Source organism: Apis mellifera, linkage group LG11 (assembly GCF_003254395.2).
Source record: "Apis mellifera strain DH4 linkage group LG11, Amel_HAv3.1, whole genome shotgun sequence".
Lineage (NCBI taxonomy): Eukaryota > Metazoa > Arthropoda > Insecta > Hymenoptera > Apidae > Apis > Apis mellifera.
Genome location: NC_037648.1, coordinates 13,303,581 through 13,321,533, shown reverse-complemented (window position 1 = coordinate 13,321,533; position 17,953 = coordinate 13,303,581). Strand labels below are relative to the sequence as shown.

The following is a 17,953-nucleotide window of genomic DNA, read 5'->3' as shown; positions in this document are numbered from 1 at the left end:
CGAAATTATAGCAAATCCATGCAAAATATATATTTGAGAATCTTTTAAAAATAATAAATTTTCAATTTTATTAGGTATAAAATTTTAATTTAATTAATATCTATTAGTGTTAATTAACTAGTGTACGAACTTTGATTTTTCTCTTTGAAATAACTCAAGTATCAAAAAAAAAAAGAAAAAGAATATATTAGAATATTATTACAAGAAGAATAATTAACAAAGTAGAAAAGTTTCTTCTTTAATATTAATCGAAAAACGAAAATCTGAAAATTAAAGAGTGAAAGAGGGAAGCGTAGATGATTCTTGATGAAAAGAAAGAAAAAAAAGAAAAAAAAAGAAAAAAGAAGGAAGGCGATAAATAATCGGAAGGATGCAAACGAGTTGATTGGCTTCGCGGGGAGCCAGCCGCGGAAATCAAACGGAATTCCACTTGCATTGCGTTACGCTGCATTCTCAACGATCGGAGCCTCCTTGTACTTTCTAATTACGCGTAGGTTTCCCATTCGTCGTGAAGGAGCCTCGTCGTAACGGACGAGCCGGCGCGATAACACGGGCCGATGATTTTTTCGTAACAGCAAAAACCCGCCCGATTATTTCGGAACGCGAATTTCTCCTCCGTGAATTTTTTACCATCGATTCGAGACACACTCGCGCGTTGTTTCCCTACCATTGGGAACAATGAATCACACGAATTAATTGTATCAACCGATGATGTTAATTCGCCGCTCGAGATAGATTTATGAGTCAAGCATTTATTATTACGTTTAACGCGATGCGTGAGATTAACGATAGAAAAAGATCTCTTTTTTTAATTTTTAAAAAAGCAGCGTAATCCAAAAATTAAATTTCTTCTTTTTTTTTTAATTATTCTAAGTGAAAAAAAAAAATAATTAAAAAAGCATTGATAATATCTTATTTTACTTGAAACTACTTTGAAAGATGTTTGGTGTTTCTTAAAATTATCAATTTCTATTTTCAGGATATTTCATGTTGGTATTGAAAACGAATTCCAAGGAGAGAAATCTAAATCAGCTATCATCCGTAGGTAAAAAATTTCTATTTGATTTTACCTCGAGATACAACGAGAAATTTTCAACGAGTATATTCCGCTTGCAAATCAAAACTTATGCGAGCGAAATTGCAGAGGACACAAGGTAGTGGCCGTTGGATAGAAGATCGGCAACGATGAAACAGGAATTACGATGCGGCGTTGCATACGTTCGCCCACCTTGAAAACAGAGAAGAAAGAGAGAACACCGACGCATCACGTGCATTCATCGGCTCCTACGAATTAATCCTATTATAGCGGAAAGGCCTCACCTTCGTCGGCCACATCATCATCATTGGCGTCGCCGTCATCTGACATCGTCATCGTATATTCCTTCGTCGATCCCACACCGCGTGCGAAGGCGAGCCTTTTACGTAATGGACCGGAGGTTCCGTTTGTTTATGTAATCAGATCCCCCAGAAACTCGCGGAGAACGGTTCGACAATTTTGCAATGAATTCACCGTTCATTTCCTGTCCTTTATTCACTCTCGAAATTCAAGAGATTATTCAATTAGAAATAAGATTGATCTTTTTGTTTTTCGTAATTGAAAAAGAAATGCGCGGGCATATTTTCGATAAAATTCAAAATATACGAGTTTAACGTTATTTTGTAAGAGATATTTTTTGTAAGAGAATTTTTGAAAGAAAGATTGGAATAATTTTGCACATTGTATATTTTTTTCTTTTGTTCTAATTCAAAAGATAACTTCTTACGTGATAATTAATTTGTAGAAACTTTTATTTAGAAGAAAAAAAAAATTAACGAATAACTAAACTTGTCGTTGCGTTCGAGATTGCTCTCAGGTATAGTATTTTATTTCTGGTCGACGGTACTCGTGTCCTCGTAAATATCAATTGCAGCGTTGGCAAATCGCGCTTACCATAAAGAGAACGCATCCAGTCGATGGTCGAGCGGGTTACAATCACCGGTGTACCTAGTTGAAAAAAAAAAGAAAAAAAAGAAAAGAAAAGAAAAGTAGGAAAAAGAAAGAAAAATGAACGCCATATGCAACTATGCGATTACGACTTACAGGATTTACTCGAGAGATTTGATCTTCTCTCACCTTCGATCATTCAGGGACAATCGATAGTTTTCTTAATCGCGTTGCACCGCCATCAAATATCTATTCTACGCTGCTTGTTCAGCCGCGCGGTCGCCGATGCGTAAAGACACGTCCTTCGACGTTAATAACAACGATAATAATATCACAATCGCAAAAATGCCGAGAGAGAACTGCGTGGCATCGTTTTCTGGAATTTTACACGACACTCGAACATCCACCGCGTTTTCATTCTAATCTTATGGATTTTTCTGCAAAGAACGCGCTAATTAACGAATGGCCGACGGTGTCGCCACCAAAGAATGCTGTGGGAATGAAACAGGGTGGCCAACATAGGATCGTAAATGAGATCAGAAAAATCAGGTATACCAAGATATTTGTCGACGTTTTGACGATAGTTTGTTATTCGAAAGTAACAAAGTTCTGAGGTTCCCATTTCGAGCGCATCGTATGCAAAGAGGTACAAAGTGTGAATAATGAAAAGTATTTTCCAAAGCGACGTGTGTGTTCCCGTGAGCGTGCGGATTGTTTCGTATTTCTCGTCACGAGTCTGACCGCGGGAAGAGACAAAAGAAAAATGAAAATGAAGGAAACGAAAGGAGCAAGTGGAACAAGACGATTCACGACGGACAAACGACAAAAGAACTGATGTATTGTAGACAAGAAGATAAGGGTAAGGAATAATAAAAAGAAATAGAAGAATCTAATGCCGCTGGTGTATACAGAGGACAGGAACACGACAGGACAGGCGGACAAAGAGTAAAAAGGAAGCTGGAAGCACGGATACAAAGAATGGTAGATATAAATTATCTATAGACTGTGTCCTCGTTTTTCATGAGGACTGATTACCGTATCTCGAATCTATAGATTTATATTCTAATTTCTGAATAATTTATGTTAATACTGACGCTGCGTGACTATGAATTACTCGTATAATTATTTATTTATTCTTTTCTTATTTTTATTTTTTTTTTTTTTAGTTTTCAGATATTTTATATATTTTATATATTATATTTTTCTATAAAAATGGAAGCATATTTTTAATCCTCGATGTGAAAATTATGCTAAAAAATTAATTAGTAATTTATAACACGATAATTCGACAAGAATTATATTTGAAAGAATTATGCACTGCTCCATTATCCACATTATCAAGATCTATGTTGTTGTACGGAAGATGAATTCCCTATTCTAAAGGGTTAATGTATTCCGACCATCACAATGGCACATAAACGTCACATCAAACGGTCAGTGACAGGTCGGTAAGAACCGGCAGAGTCGCAAGGAACAAAGTAATCCGGAGGTTGTCTGTTCGAAACAGAAGAATTCACCTGACTGACTTCGTGACCCTTAAGTCAAGTCATAGAGAGAGAGCAGACCCGGATTTCCCATTAGGCTAATCATCAAGCCACGGGCGCACGATCTTGAAACATATATCTAATCTTCGTGAATATACGATTAAGGCAAAATTGCCAACATTTTGGCCTTTGAAATAAGTTCACGCTGCTGTTTCTAGATGCTTTCCTATCTATTTTTAATAAACAGGTGACATATATATAAATTTTGTGATTATCTTCTACGATGGACAGTATTTGATGTTGGTATCTATAATTCTTAACCTTTTTTAATTTTAGAAATTTATATTCAAAGCCAATTATCTTATACACGTATCGCTCCTATTTAATATATTCAAAATTTCTAGTAACAGATTATCGTGATGCAAAAAGGAGAGCAGGAATAGTCGGATCAGGAACAAAGACGAATAATCGCTTCTAATATAATAATAGCCGATGCGTGCATCGGCCTGCGGCTATTTTTTTATATACTGTTCGGTCCGTCCTAACTTTAAACGCCGGAAGCAGGAGCAACGCGCTGGAACCCTAATAGTTCGTTGAAAAAGAAGCCTAAGGCTTCGATGAGCCTCTCGTAGGTCAAGATTCTAATAAATCTCCGCAAATAATCTCGAATGGTTTGCCATTTTACAATCGTTTCGCGAAATTGAATATTTTAATAGTTTCTATTTATGGACGAATTCTTCTAGGCGATAGTAACTCCCTCTACATACTTCTAATCCTTGACACTTTAACAAGAAACAATATATCAAACGTTATTACCCACGATAAATATTCCTTACATAAGAAGTGCCGTAAATTAAAATCTTCTGAACAATTTGTTGTTAATAATAAACAAAACGAAATGGAGGAAATAATTCTAAAGGTATGAGGAGTATTGAAATAACATCGTCTCGAATGTTAACCTCATTTTTGGAAAGATTATTTGGAAATCGAAAAAACTACTTCTACAGGTACTCTATAATAGATATAAAGTCTTGCATTTCCGCGTGTCTCATCTTCTCTATATATATTAAAGTACCGCTCACGTGACTAGGTTAGGATGACGTGGTCATGGGAGGTTAGCCGGAGGTTACTTCGAAGCTCATCGACTCGCTATTGGCAAATCGCGACTTGGAAGAGCCAGCGGCGGCTTCGTGTCCCCTGGCAAGGAAAAGAAACCGATATTGATGAAGGAAGAGAGGAGAACAACTTTCACGCGACCACGAGGCTTCTTCGTATCGGAATGCATCCGTGCCCTGTGTGTCTCCCCGAGGGAAAGAAGATCCCTTAGCCGTTTTAATTGCAAATTTCTCCTGCCTGATCTTCTTGCAAATTGTTCAACGGAACCAGTCAAACCATTACCATTAAGGGCTCCTGTGATCAACACTGAATTTCTAACGAAGATCATCTATTCTTTGAAAATAATTTTTATTTTTTTTTTCTTTTTTTTTAAGTTACATAACAGTTTTTTTTTTGTTCGATTCAGGTATAATGGTAGATATGGATTGTACATCGAATGAAAAAGAGGTTATGTTAAAGAGATCTTTGTTGCAAAAGCCGACTCTTGAACGAGATGTAATGAACTTCAATTATGACGCTGCCGCGTTTCCATGGGACTGAGACCGCGCAATAAGCTTTGAAAGTAACTAGTAAAGAAGCCAAGTGATTCAGTCGTTGATATTGTGCGCGGAGATGCAGAAAACTTTATGATGCAAGAACAAAAGTATGCCTGGAATTTTACGATTCTTGCGTTCAATTCTTAACGCAAGAATTTTTATAATTATTTATGCGAAATAATCAATATGAAATCAACGTTAAAAATATTTTTCTTCATTGAACATTAATCATCATATAGTCATCATATTGCCATATAGTCACATATAATATCATATCATTACGTATAACGTATAGTGATCATCTATTAAAAAAACATTTATACTTAAGTTTTTATTTAAAAGTATTTTTATATTTAAAAAAAAATATTAAATCTATTTTCATCACTTTTTTCAATTTATAGAGTATACAAATCTTCTGAAGAAAGATTAATTATTTAAAATTTCACAAAAAAAATTGCATGTAAGTAATGAAAGATTAATTATCACATTCCACTGTTCACTTAAGAAATTTATTTTCATTTCTATGTTCATTTTTTAGGTCGTAAAATATGAGAACGATTAACTTAATTATTCTCCAATTATATTTTGGCGTAAGTAATAAGTAGGGAGAAGATAATTGTGACGATTATTCGACGTCAAATTGAATCGACAAGTTCATGGTCACGGCAGCTCCACTGCCATGAGCCCGAGAAAAGAGAAACAGGTACCGAAAACGGTACCGGACACGAACAGTGCATACGGCAGGTGGATGACGCAAGCGGGATGACTTTACTCGTGGTTATCCCTTCCCAAAAGTAAAATTTCTTTCTCCCAGAGGGACTTTACAGCTGACATCTCGTATCTTTTTATCTTCCAACTCCCTCATTTGCCAGTCTCTGATGTCAGCTTTCAATAGACAGATATATATGTTGTACAACCATACACCTTTACACACAAATTATTTTGCGTTTCAATATATACATTTAAATTAAGATGATATTACTTATATTTGCAATGTTGTAACTTAATCGTGATTAGATTACATTTTTACAATTAATCGATTTTACATTTTATTCTATTGTCGTGAGTATATCTTCAAAATATTAATATTTTAATTATTGTCACGAATAATGAATATCGTATCTTCTAATTTTTTTTTCTTTTTGTTAATAGGTTGATACAAGTATCGTAAATAATTCAAGATAAAAATATGAAAAAAATACGAAAGCTGGAAATCTATTAATAGATTTTTCCAAGTCGGATTAAGTCAGATTAACATCGATGGCGACACACTGATCGAATATCGCGCACCATGTCTCCCAGAATTTATTGTTTCGCTATCGAGCCGTCCACGATCTACTTTGATAATTACGTACCGTGTAAAACGATATTAAAGGGATAGCGTTTCACGAGCGTAGCAGGTGATAAGTAGGTTGCTACCCCATGAATTTATGCGAACTTCGTGAGCCACGTTCTTACTACGTTATTAATCGCGTGTACGTGTATTGCGCTTGGTGAATGATCGATCTGTCGGCCGATCATTGATCACCATAACCCATCCGTTCGATGATACGATTCGAGAAATCAGGCCTCGTTCCGGTTTCTTTCAATGTTCCCGCGGTATCTGTTATCGATCACCTTGGCCAATTACGTGTATCGGCACAATTTCTCGTTAATGATGGATATTGATTTTCAATAAACAAAAAACAATGAAAAATGCAAAATAAAATAAAAAAAAATAAATTACTTATATAATTATTATACGATAACACATTTGCAAAAGAAAAAATAGAATAACGTGTAATAAATAATTCTTTGATTTTTCATATATTTTCTCGCAAATGTGACGACATGGCTGTACACGTCAACCAACCATACAGCAAGAAAATCCCCATGACCCATATGTTACTATTCACTTAGAACCAAATCTATTTCTCGATCACCCGGTATATAGATATGATTAACCTTTCAGCGCCGTTAGCTCGTTCGGGTTGTGTATTCGCTTCGATCAATGGTGCCACCGAGCGCAACACACGAATCGCAGAAACGAACATGGAAAAATCACGGCGATTATTCCGAGGATTATGTTAGGTCGTTGACTCCGCGAGCTCTTCCGGTAAATATCCTTCCTGATAGTGCCTGTGTGTAATCGATAGAATAATTCGACTGTGTGCTTCTCACGATGGTAAAATATTCATTCCCATAGCAATAAAATGTCCGCGCGTAATAAGAAATAACAATTTAAGGGACGAGTTTTGTGAAAGGGTTAGCTGCGAGCAGATCGTTTTCAACAAGCTTTTCAAACCAGTATTCATTGGTTTTTTACTATTTGGGATACGAATAAGATACGTAATCGCCTATATAGAAGTCGATTATCTATAAACGTAAGAAAGTAATTTCGCAATGCAATTAGAGTTGGAAATAATTATGCGAGAATTCAAAATTGAAATTGAACGTGTAACAGTTGAATGATAATCGGAAATAAGAATTTAAAGCAAGCAAAATGAAAGAAAAGTGGGGAAAAAAGAGGAATATCAATCAACTTTATGCATTCTACGCATAACCTCTACGAAAATTAATAAACAATATTTTACCACGAAGAGAATATCACGTACATGTACAATAGCAAACATATATATATATATATTAGCCGAATACTTAACAGTGTTCTTCCCCTTGCTATGAAACTGAAAATTGCTTTTTAGCTTCTCTCTTCTTCCTTACATTAGATTTCAAACACGCTTCTTACGTAGCCTTCTGTCGTAATATCTACAATCTGCGCGCATTAAAATGATCTACAGGGATACGTAGAACCATACCTTACCGTTATTTCAACTTTAACCGAAATGTGTCACAGGCCCTTATTCCCAGTCCCCTTATTCAATTACGTTAATCCCGATGCGCACTGTACAAACATTTATCGCACAGTGTATTAAATCCACAATGGAATCGTTATCCTTAAACCCATCACGGGCTAAAACAAGATAAATCGTGCGATTTATTTCAACGGGGGATCAAGGGGTTAGCGTGTATCACAGCCTCGAAACTCGAAGCTCGCGTAGGTGCATCGTGCAAAGCGCCAAGCGCAGATATTTCAATAGCGCAACCAGCGCGAACGAATATACACGGTCGTGTTGCCCACAGGCTTCGTTGCGGCACAGAAACCTTTCTCTCTCGTCTCCTCGAACGCATCTACGTGCCACGGTATCTATCGTGTACATGTATATGCGATCAAGTGCGATTAATTGATGCACGTAATGACGCGTTTAAACGATCGACGAGATGCATAGGATAATCAATCTGACGCCTCGTTCGCTTCCTCGATTCCTCAAAAATAATGATGATGACTACGTACGGTATTATCTGAGTTTCTGTAGAAATTTACAAGTATCGTATTATTATTTTAATTCATATTACATTTCTATTAACTTTGTATTATTTATTTCAGCTATCCTCTTAAATTGATAAATTATCCAACTGGATAAGAGAGAAAGCTTGTGCCAAGATGGAAGCTGTGAGATGATCTGAAATGAGTCTCTTTTCTTTGGAAGTCAAGATGTAATTAGAAACTTGGTTTGTTTAAAAAGTATAATGGTTAATGATGTGATTTATCTTGCATGATATTTAAGAAAAAAGAATTATGAAAAATAGCAAAATTCTGGTAAGATATTTGTCACTTTCTGTCCATAAATATATGGACAATAGGTATGCAAAAAGATATACTTATTGTTGAAGAGTATTCATAAACTGCAACCCAGTATTGTATTATTATTTTAATTCATATTACATTTTTATTAACTTTGTATTATTTATTTCAGGTATCCTCTTAAACGAATTGATAAATTATCCAATTTGATAAGAGAAATAAAACTTGTGCCAAGCTGATCCAACAAGTCTTTTTTCTTTGGAAGTTAAGATATAATTAGAAACTTGGTTCGTTTAAAAAGTAGAATGAAAAAAATTTTTTGAAAAATAGTAAAATTCTGGTAAGATATTTGTCGCTTTCTATTAGTCCATAGATATGCGAAAAGATATACTTATTGTTGAAAAGTGTTCATAAACTGTGACCCAGTATTGTATTATTATTTTAATTCATATTACATTTCTATTAACTTTGTATTTATTTCAGGTATCCTCTTTTAAACGAATTGATAAATTATTCAACTTGATAAAAGAGAAAGCTTGTGCCAATATGGAAGCTGTGAGATGATCCAATGAATCTCATTTCTTTGGAAATCAAGATGTAATTAGAAACTTGGTTCGTTTAAAAAGTACAATGGTTAATGATCTTGTGTGATATATAAGAAAAAAGAATTATGAAAAATAATAAAATTCTGGTAAGATATTTGTCGTTTTCTGTTAGTCTATAAATATGCGAATAGGTATGCGAAAACATATACTTATTGTTGAAGAGTGTTCATAAACTGCGACCCAGTAAAACTAATAAATCTGTGAATACGCTTAATTAATGCGCCAAGGCGGAATAACGCGGCTAAATGATCAACGATGCGCGGAGTTAATGACGCTAATGAGACAGTTTTAGCCATATAATCTAATTTCATAGAAATCATACGTGTCAAGGTGCTTCTTCATTTTTATGCTCTATTCTTATTAACTCCTTAATTAAGTCTCAAATTTTTCCCTCGTTTGCTCGCAATTAATAAGCGCAATTTAGAAAACCCTTAAGGTGCGAATATATTTGATGAAACTGTAGCTAGTAGAGTAGTGTGTAGAGTAACTTTTACTATTAGAATATTTTCATATTTCAATGAAATACTTAAGTAGAAATATTTTATTTTTTAGGGTAAAATTTTTGAGAGTTTTGGAAAGCGGAGGAAAGTGAGTTGTCAAGAAATGTTTAATTAAATACCAAGTTTTTAAAGTATACTTTCAATTTCACCTGAGTTTGTTTTAACGTTGACAGTGGCACGCATCGCAATTGCGTTGATGATGGTAATGCTTCAAGAAGGAAGAGACACGCGACGCGCAGGAAACGAGGAAACGTCTCTGGTGAAAGCTTTTTAGACGGAAGGAACAAAGGAGACGAGGCAATAATGGGCGAAATGCCGCAGCGTTCACCGCACCGTACGATTCTGATCTGCATCTGCCCGGTTATTACCCCCTAAATTACGCATTGCCAGAGAAATTTCATACGTTGTGGCAACTTAATGTCATTATTCCGAAGTACAAACCTCCTTCTCACGGAAGAATACCACTGATAATGTGATTGTAAAACACTCCAAAACGGGTAACAAGTTACGTCCTATTGAAACGCCACTCTGACAGATTGATTTTTTTTTTTAAAATTATAAAATCATTATTGATTACCAGAAATGTAATAATAAGGGAAAGGTTCTATTTAAAATGAATTTTGTAAATGCAAATTAAAAAAAAAAAAAAGAAATATCAATACAAGCAGTGTTGATAGTCAACAAGATCAACACAATTTGATTTTTCTTTTTTTTTTTAAAGTGGCGTTTCTTTAAGGCTAAAAGAGGAGAAGAAGACGAAGAATTTTTTTTTACATTGCGATAAAAAACTATAGCTTCGAATTTTATCTGTAACGAGTTACACAGTTATTCGCCACATGTATGACAATGAAATAATAATAGGAGGTGTTGTTGCGTGACAGGTCCGATCGTTCCGATTAAGTTTTAACACGGAACGCGTTAGAAATCGCGCGTTGCCGATCAGGTGCCCACAACCTTGGCCGTATTACGATTTTATTTTATTCCGATCCGTTGAAAAGAATGGAGACACGGTTAATCGCACGTAATTGTACGCGGATGCGTAGATTATTCGTAATACGTAATTAAGAGGATGCATGAGCCAACGCGCGTGTTACGATCCGTGCGTTTCAGAGAGAAGAGAAAGGATTTTACTTGATAAAACGAGCGGACCGCAAAAGGAGGCTGGCTTTATTGGCAAGCAACCGCTCTCACGGTCGGTAAAAACGACCCGCTCTCGCTTTACAATACGATGAATAATTGATTTGCAGTTTCACTCTTTCGTCGATTACGTAACAATAAGGGAGGATAATTTAATTACTTGTGGATAATCGTAGCAACGACCGGTGGCGTTTAGATCGTCCCGTGAAAACAAAAATGGCAAACTTTCACTCACCGATACCTCAGATTTTTGTTGCCATTTTTTACTTTTTTCTTTTATACATAAAATATAAAAAAGAGAGAAATTTTATGATTACATTACTTGTTATTCAAAAAATAGAGATAAAGATTTTTCAACAATTGGAAAATTAAATTGTCAACAAGTAGCTATAGTTTATAAAAATTCTCTCTTAAAAAAAAAAAGAAGAAAAACCTTCAAAGTTTCACTCTCTCAATAGAATCATGTTGAATAATATTTTAGAAAAATGTTTAGATTAGTCTAGATTATAGTTTCGTATCGCAATTCAATTTGGAGGAACGAATTGCACCGCGACTTTTTTTACCCACTTTAGTACTTGACACAATAACGTGACGGAAATCGTCACACCAGCAATAAAATAAAGTCGTGCTTTACGCCTTTTAAACCGGCCCACGGTCTCGCCACTTTTTCCCCCCCCTCCCCTATTCCTTCTTTATATCATTAGCCATTTTTCAGGAAAAAACGCGGGAAAACGTGTAACAGTGCCTATCCCATTATTGCGGAAATCCAACGGCCATGAAGAGGCAAGGAAACGACATCGTTCGTTCAATTTAATACCGCGTAAAAAATGATCGACGCATGACATTGGGAATATTTCGTTACGCGCAACCTGAGAACTTTCTAATCTTGCGCGTTTCTTTTCCTTTTTTTCCTTCTCTTTCCTTTTTTTTTCCTCCCCCCCCCCTCCTCTATCGTTCGAGGTTGAAATATAGTCTGTGCGGATTGCATCGCAATCGAAATTTCTCGTGGGTGGTTCAAATCGATGCGCGCTTTGAATATCTGTCGTGCACGATAGGAAAGAAAAGAAATACGCGTTTAATAACCGTGACGGGCGAGTATAACCGTATATTCGACTTTTCCGCACGAAAGCAAGCTTATGGAAGTTATTTGCGGGCGGAAATATATTTTCGTCCTGCCCGTTCCCAGACGATCGTTTCGTGTTCGCTTATGCGCAATTTATACACAAAAATTTGAAACTTCGATTTCTTCAAACTCTGCCCTCTTTCCATTAAACTAGCTATTCCATGTGTAACTAGAATAAAATGGGTTGGTATGCTTGGATGTATAATCGTTGTGTAAAACACTTTTCAACTTGTATACAAGTTCGTTGAAATATTAATATTCTTTACGTGTTAGAATAATATAGCTGTATATAATGTTTTTCTTGGATATGTGTAATTATTTCTTTTTTTTTTTGTTTTAATTAATTTTCACGGTAAAAAAAAAAAATTGTTAAAATTGTCCACAAAATGCATTAATGGAATTACAGGACAGCATACACGTAACACAAGAGTAACGTTATCCTCGAGATACCTGGCTGGCTTTATCGCCACGATGCGTGACGAACGTTCGTTTACGTACGTTCCGTAAAGAGATTCTCCAGTCCCTGTGTTCCCTGTCAGATCCCCTGTCCACTGGTAAAAATATACGTGTAATTCTTGTGATTCTATGCGGTTTTTCGTTATGTCGCTAACTCGGTGAAACTTCTTTTTTTAAACGGATCATCGTCGACTGTAACGATTCATTTCTCGCCACACTGTACACGATTCTTTTTCGTCACTGAACGTATATATTGCAATCGTTGAATAGTTAGTTGGAGAATGTGAAATTTCAAACTTGTCGAAAGGTATTTCTGCGTAATGAATGCTTAATTTGAAGATTCTTTTTTCGTCGAATAATGGTAGGTATTCAAATTATGCGAATTTTTTGAATACTTATGCGTAGAGAGATATATTATGAAGTTATCGATTGCGAAAAATTTCTTACGCAGTATAATTAAGAATATATATATGTATATATATAAAACTTTTGTAATTCTGTCTTTGTTTTCGAGGTTTGGTTAATTTTTGGTTAAGAGATCGCCAAACGATTTTCGGGCTACTTATTTCGAAAAAGAAACGACGAATTATGTGTAATAAATTGGTCAGAATCCTCGACGAAGAAGTTAACAACTCGTACAGGAACCAACTCGAGCGTGCACCTATGCACGCTTCGTTTCGCTGAAATAATAACGAAGATCTTTTAGGCCCACCACGCCATCGCGGAATAACCAGGAATTCCATGTTCCCTTTTCCTTATATTTTTACCAAAAATTACGAAAATCATCTGCCGATAACGGTACAAATATTTTCTTCTTTCTTGTATGTCACAAGTAACTTTAGAAATGATGGTTTTGAACATGATTTTAAATATTATATTAAATAAGCAGTTATAATTGTAAAAATGATATAAAAAAAGAAGAAAGAGAATTATATGAATTATAATATTTTAAATTGATTAGCATAGATCGATAAAAAAATTAATGGAAAAAAATGTTAAAAATTAAAGAAATAATGTAATAGCTATAATTTTTATTATCAACATTTATTTTTATCTTTCTTGTCTATGGTCACGCGCCAAGAACAAGGATAGATAAGGATAGAAAGTAGATAACGAGAAAAGGATAGAGATAGGATAAAAATTAGCGAATCAGCGCCATCTCCAGAGTGCCGCAAATGAAACTCACAATAGACAAGGAGAGCAAATAAGAATTGGCTGTTAGCGCCATCTCTTGACTACTAAAAACATTTTTTCGAACTATAGGATAAGGTAGGATAAGAATTGAGAATTAACGCCATCTCTTGAGTATTTCTGAAAATATGTTTCAATAAGGTATCTTCGATACTCGAGAGATGGCGGTAAAGATCAATTCTTATTTGGTCTTGTTATTACGAGTTTCATTTACGGCACTCTGGAGATGGCGCTGATTTCCTAATTTTTATCCTATTTCTATCCTTCTCTCACTGTTCATTCTTCTTGTCCATCTAATTATCTTGCCTTGCTCCTAGAGCGTGACTATAGATGAGATACGAGATATCAATTGTATATATTTTCATCATTTCTCACTGATAACTACAATTTTATTTTGAACCGAATTAATAATATTATAACTATGATATATAAAATGATAAAATAATAATAATAAAATATTTTAATATTATCATCTCTTTTATAAATCAGTATATTTTGCATGTCAATATACAAAATTTGTGTCGACTTACAATTTAGAAAAATTATAGAAAGAAGGAACACTTGTAATACATACACGATTATGCTCAATTATGATAAATTAAGGCACAACTTTTTTTAAAAAAAATACCATCTGAAAAAATATCCAGCACATTTAAAAATAAAAGTGCGACATTTTAACATGCAAATATATTTTACAATACGAAGCTGCCAAAATAATGGCTTTCATTATTCTTAAAATACATTTGTATTACATTCAGATTTAATTCGTATAATATTTCCGTCCTCAAATATTGTACGAATTATTCTCGAAAGATACGAACGTTTTAATATAAATATTTATGATTTATTTATCCTATTTTCTTTAACTATCTATTATCGTTTGCCTCTTTAAATTATGCAAAAAAAAAATGCAAATATCGAAGCATTAACAAATTTGTAAACTACATTTTGAGACAACGCATAGTCTTATCAGGTACTTGAAGAGTAAATTGGAAGGAATTTTTCCTGAGATTGCCAATAGCGTTATTCGTGACTAAGTCATTGTCGTCATCCTTCACGTCGGTGTCCTCGATATCAATATTGAAATTTCGGTCACCCATTAACGTATTCAGGCATATATTCATTTCCTTTATCTTCGAACGCACTAATATTTCCAAAGTGAACAAATGTTCGTCATGAGCTTCTGGCAGATAACGGTGCATAAACTCTGCTAATCTGTGCGTGACACATAAAATGAAATGTGTGTGAGAGAGAGAGAGAGAGAGAGAAGAAAATAAAAGAAAAAGAAAGAAAAATATAAAATAACTTAAATTAGAACGACCGTATATGGGGAAAACAAACCGTAAAAGATATTCGACATTGTGCCCATTTGGACCTGAACACTCGAAGATTTGTTTTGCTATATTTTGAAGCGGGGCATCACCAAGCCAGTGTTCGTTTTTATTGGTAGCAATGTAAACGATGACTGGAAAGTTTCTGTTTCCTTCGCGACTATAAAATGTTGCAATTGTTGTCATATATCCTCCTAAAGTGCATTCGCGATTTTCCAAATAAGGCAACGCTGTACTGTCTTGAACTTGGAATGCCCGACCGTAAACAACACCCTTGTAAACAAAGAAAACATTTATTATCACGGAAACGGAAGCGATTCATTACAATTAAATAGAGGAGATATTACGTTTACATTATATATATCAATAGTAATGACGCATAAATTTAGGTTAGGTTAAATGATAAATGTAAATGGAATTACCTCTTTTTCCTCGACCAATGTAGCTACACGTCCAGGCTATAATGAAAAATCACAGATAACGAATCACTAAATAAACAAAACCAATAATTTCAATTGCAAAAAAATTAATTGTATTTTTTCTTTTACATCATAATGACGTAAGTATATAACGTATGCATGTATAAAATCATGTATCTGCAAAAGATATTGGTTTCTAGCGAGCTATAACTGGTTTCACATTAATTGACAGACAACCGCATATATACAAGATGAAGAGAAATTTTTATTTGATAAAAAGTTGTCTATATATAATGATAAAAGAAATACAATAGAATATATAAAAAAAAAAATTAAAATTGTTAAACTATATGTGACTTAAAATAAGAGAAATATGACTTCGATCAATTAAATAATAATAATAATAATATTAATTAGAGAAATTGGAACACGCTTTAGGTGAAACTATATCCGATTTTCATCAGTCTTAATGGAAGCATCCGTAAGCACTTACTGAGCCGTAGTATCGTTTCGCAAACATTATATGCCACCGGATATTAAACAAAATTTTATTATTTTATTTATCATTATTATATTATTTATTTTATAATTTTCAAATATATTGAAAATTTTCCTAAATTGTTAACGTAAGAATATTTCATTTTTCAAAAAAAAAAAAAAAAAAAAAAAAAAAAAAAAAAAAAAAAAAAAAAAAAAAAAAAAAAAAGAGAAATAAAAAATGTAATGTTAATATTTATATTACATCATACAAATATTCATAATAAACACATTTATTGTAAACAAAATGTAATTAAAATAAAAAAAAATTTTCATCTTTACCATAAGAGTGTGGAAGATTGCCAAGGCTTTGTGAAAGAATTCACGTGTCGAATTCATGAACAAGAAAATTAAAGATATAAATAGAACATCTGAGGTGAAGTCTGTATGAAAAATTTAGTTTGTCGTCGAACTCTTATTCGATATTTATACATTGTAAATGAAAATATTTATATATCTTATTGACATCATTTATGTATATATATATTTTAAAATGCACAATATAATAATTTTATAATGTAAATGTATTTCGAAATTCTATGATACAATTAAGCACGTTTTCATTTCTGACTTATTAAGAATAATTTATAATTTCATCAATTGCAAATATTATTGTAAAATTTATATACAATTGGATTTTTTTTTACGAGAAAGAAGAACAATGTAAATATTTACGATGGAATTCTGAATTGATATTTCTTAAAAAAGAGGAATAAAAGAATAAAAAATATTTAAAAAAAATTACCTTTTCTATTGTTCCCCGATGTGTTGTATTTCCTTGCCAAAATCTTCTGATGAATCCTTTGATGTGTCCTACCGCGCTTTTTTTATATTTGAAACCTGGATGCCAGCATAATGATCCATATCCGAACACCCAGAGAGAATTTTCATTATTGTTTCTAACTTCCATTTTAAATTATTGAAAAGCGTGAAAAAATGGTAACTTTTTTCTTCGAATATTGGCTAATTCTATTTTTATCTTCAAATAGAGCATATCTTGTCAAAATTTGATTTTATATTCCGATAATTCTTTGATAAATATTTTCGATAAATCTAACTCGTGAAAAATCATTCAATTTTCTCTTATTCCTCGTTTCATCATAATTTACTTAATTCGTACCGATATCGTGTCGATATGTTATTTAATTTAATATGTATTTTAAATAACTATGTCTGTGGATAGTTAAAATTATCGTATATGAAGAATGAATAGATAACAAAAATTATTTGTCCTTTGTTTGCCTTATCATTTAAGTATATCATTAAAGTGAATGCAATACGAAATAATTGATTTGACAAGCGCGACACGTGGCTTCACTATGATCTTACCCCAAAGACTGTTGCACTGTTTGAAGCTTAACTGTTCAGAAATTCACTCCCACTATAATATTCTAATTTATTTCCTCCCACTTTCGCCTGGTGATTTTACAGGATTATTATCCTATTCATCTGCCCAATAAAACGTTTGTTCTCTTTTTCGCCTTTTATGTGTCGGTTCTTCAACATCCCGCGTGACATTTTTCACTAATAAATTTTAATTATATGATGAATTTTTTTTTATTAATTACTTGTATGATCAATTGATCTTTCGAATGTTTATTGAAATTTTATTTGATCGATATTTCTTTCGAAGAGCCGTCGAAAAATTGAAAGCTTGATGACTAATTTTTTTTGTTTTCGAATGATTGAATGTTTTTGAACTGATTGATACAACTTTCGTAAATGTTTCATTGGAATTTTTATGATTTAAATTCACGAAAGACATTGACGAATTTAGGAAATCCACGACATACACACCTCGCAGAAGTTTGACCGAGACTGCCGGTCGTCGGGCGTATACTTTTACATGTAGAAAAAGATAGAAATACTAACGGAAGAGGGGAATAAGCACATATTATTAGAGAGAAAGAGGAAGACTATGAAAAGAAGAGTGAGTAGGAGGACGGATGAGATGGATGACGAAACATGA

At 33.6% G+C, this 17,953-nt stretch overlaps 1 protein-coding gene and 2 long non-coding RNA genes across 15 annotated transcripts; 1 reads left to right on the top strand and 2 right to left on the bottom strand.

Moving 5' to 3' along the window:
• Positions 1-1,408: 1,408 nt before the first annotated feature.
• LOC100578357 lies at positions 1,409-2,212 on the bottom strand. The gene is made up of 3 exons (XR_003305665.1): positions 2,081-2,212; positions 1,931-1,984; positions 1,409-1,536 (listed from the first exon to the last, which is right to left on the bottom strand). It is a non-coding gene; the product is annotated as an uncharacterized LOC100578357 (long non-coding RNA).
• On the top strand, positions 2,169-11,576 carry LOC100578317. 12 transcript variants are annotated; one of them, XR_003305660.1, is made up of 14 exons: positions 2,174-2,905; positions 3,091-3,711; positions 3,813-4,079; positions 4,152-4,415; positions 4,499-5,167; positions 5,462-5,520; positions 5,599-6,122; positions 6,213-8,395; positions 8,488-8,700; positions 8,858-9,025; positions 9,169-9,376; positions 9,452-9,620; positions 9,843-9,878; positions 9,964-11,576. It is a non-coding gene; the product is annotated as an uncharacterized LOC100578317 (long non-coding RNA). The 12 variants fall into 12 exon arrangements; XR_003305662.1 differs by lacking the exon at positions 9,452-9,620 and having other exon boundaries at positions 2,177-2,905; positions 6,213-8,097; positions 8,184-8,395; XR_003305664.1 differs by lacking the exon at positions 9,452-9,620 and having other exon boundaries at positions 2,169-2,905; positions 4,152-4,327.
• Positions 11,577-14,178: 2,602 nt separating this feature from the next.
• Positions 14,179-17,815, bottom strand: LOC408369 (putative glutathione-specific gamma-glutamylcyclotransferase 2). Of its 2 annotated transcripts, XM_026443959.1 has the most exons (5): positions 17,314-17,815; positions 16,730-17,157; positions 15,451-15,486; positions 15,039-15,301; positions 14,179-14,912 (listed from the first exon to the last, which is right to left on the bottom strand). In XM_026443959.1, the coding sequence occupies exons 2-5, from the start codon at positions 16,892-16,894 to the stop codon at positions 14,639-14,641; spliced, it is 738 nt and encodes a 245-aa protein (XP_026299744.1). In that variant the 5' UTR covers positions 16,895-17,157; positions 17,314-17,815; the 3' UTR covers positions 14,179-14,638. The 2 variants fall into 2 exon arrangements, with proteins under 2 accessions (XP_026299744.1, XP_026299743.1); XM_026443958.1 differs by having other exon boundaries at positions 16,730-17,815.
• Positions 17,816-17,953: the final 138 nt, after the last annotated feature.

What these genes read in the sequence shown, in the direction of transcription:
- LOC408369 (XM_026443958.1), bottom strand. Translation starts at nt 16,894, where the DNA reads ATGGAAGTTAGAAACAATAATGAAAATTCTCTCTGGGTGTTCGGATAT. An exon ending in ATCGGGGAACAATAGAAAAG is followed by an intron (nt 15,487 to 16,729) that starts GTAATTTTTTTT and finishes TTTTCATTATAG; the next exon opens with CCTGGACGTGTAGCTACATT. An exon ending in AATGTCGAATATCTTTTACG is followed by an intron (nt 14,913 to 15,038) that starts GTTTGTTTTCCC and finishes TGTCACGCACAG; the next exon opens with ATTAGCAGAGTTTATGCACC.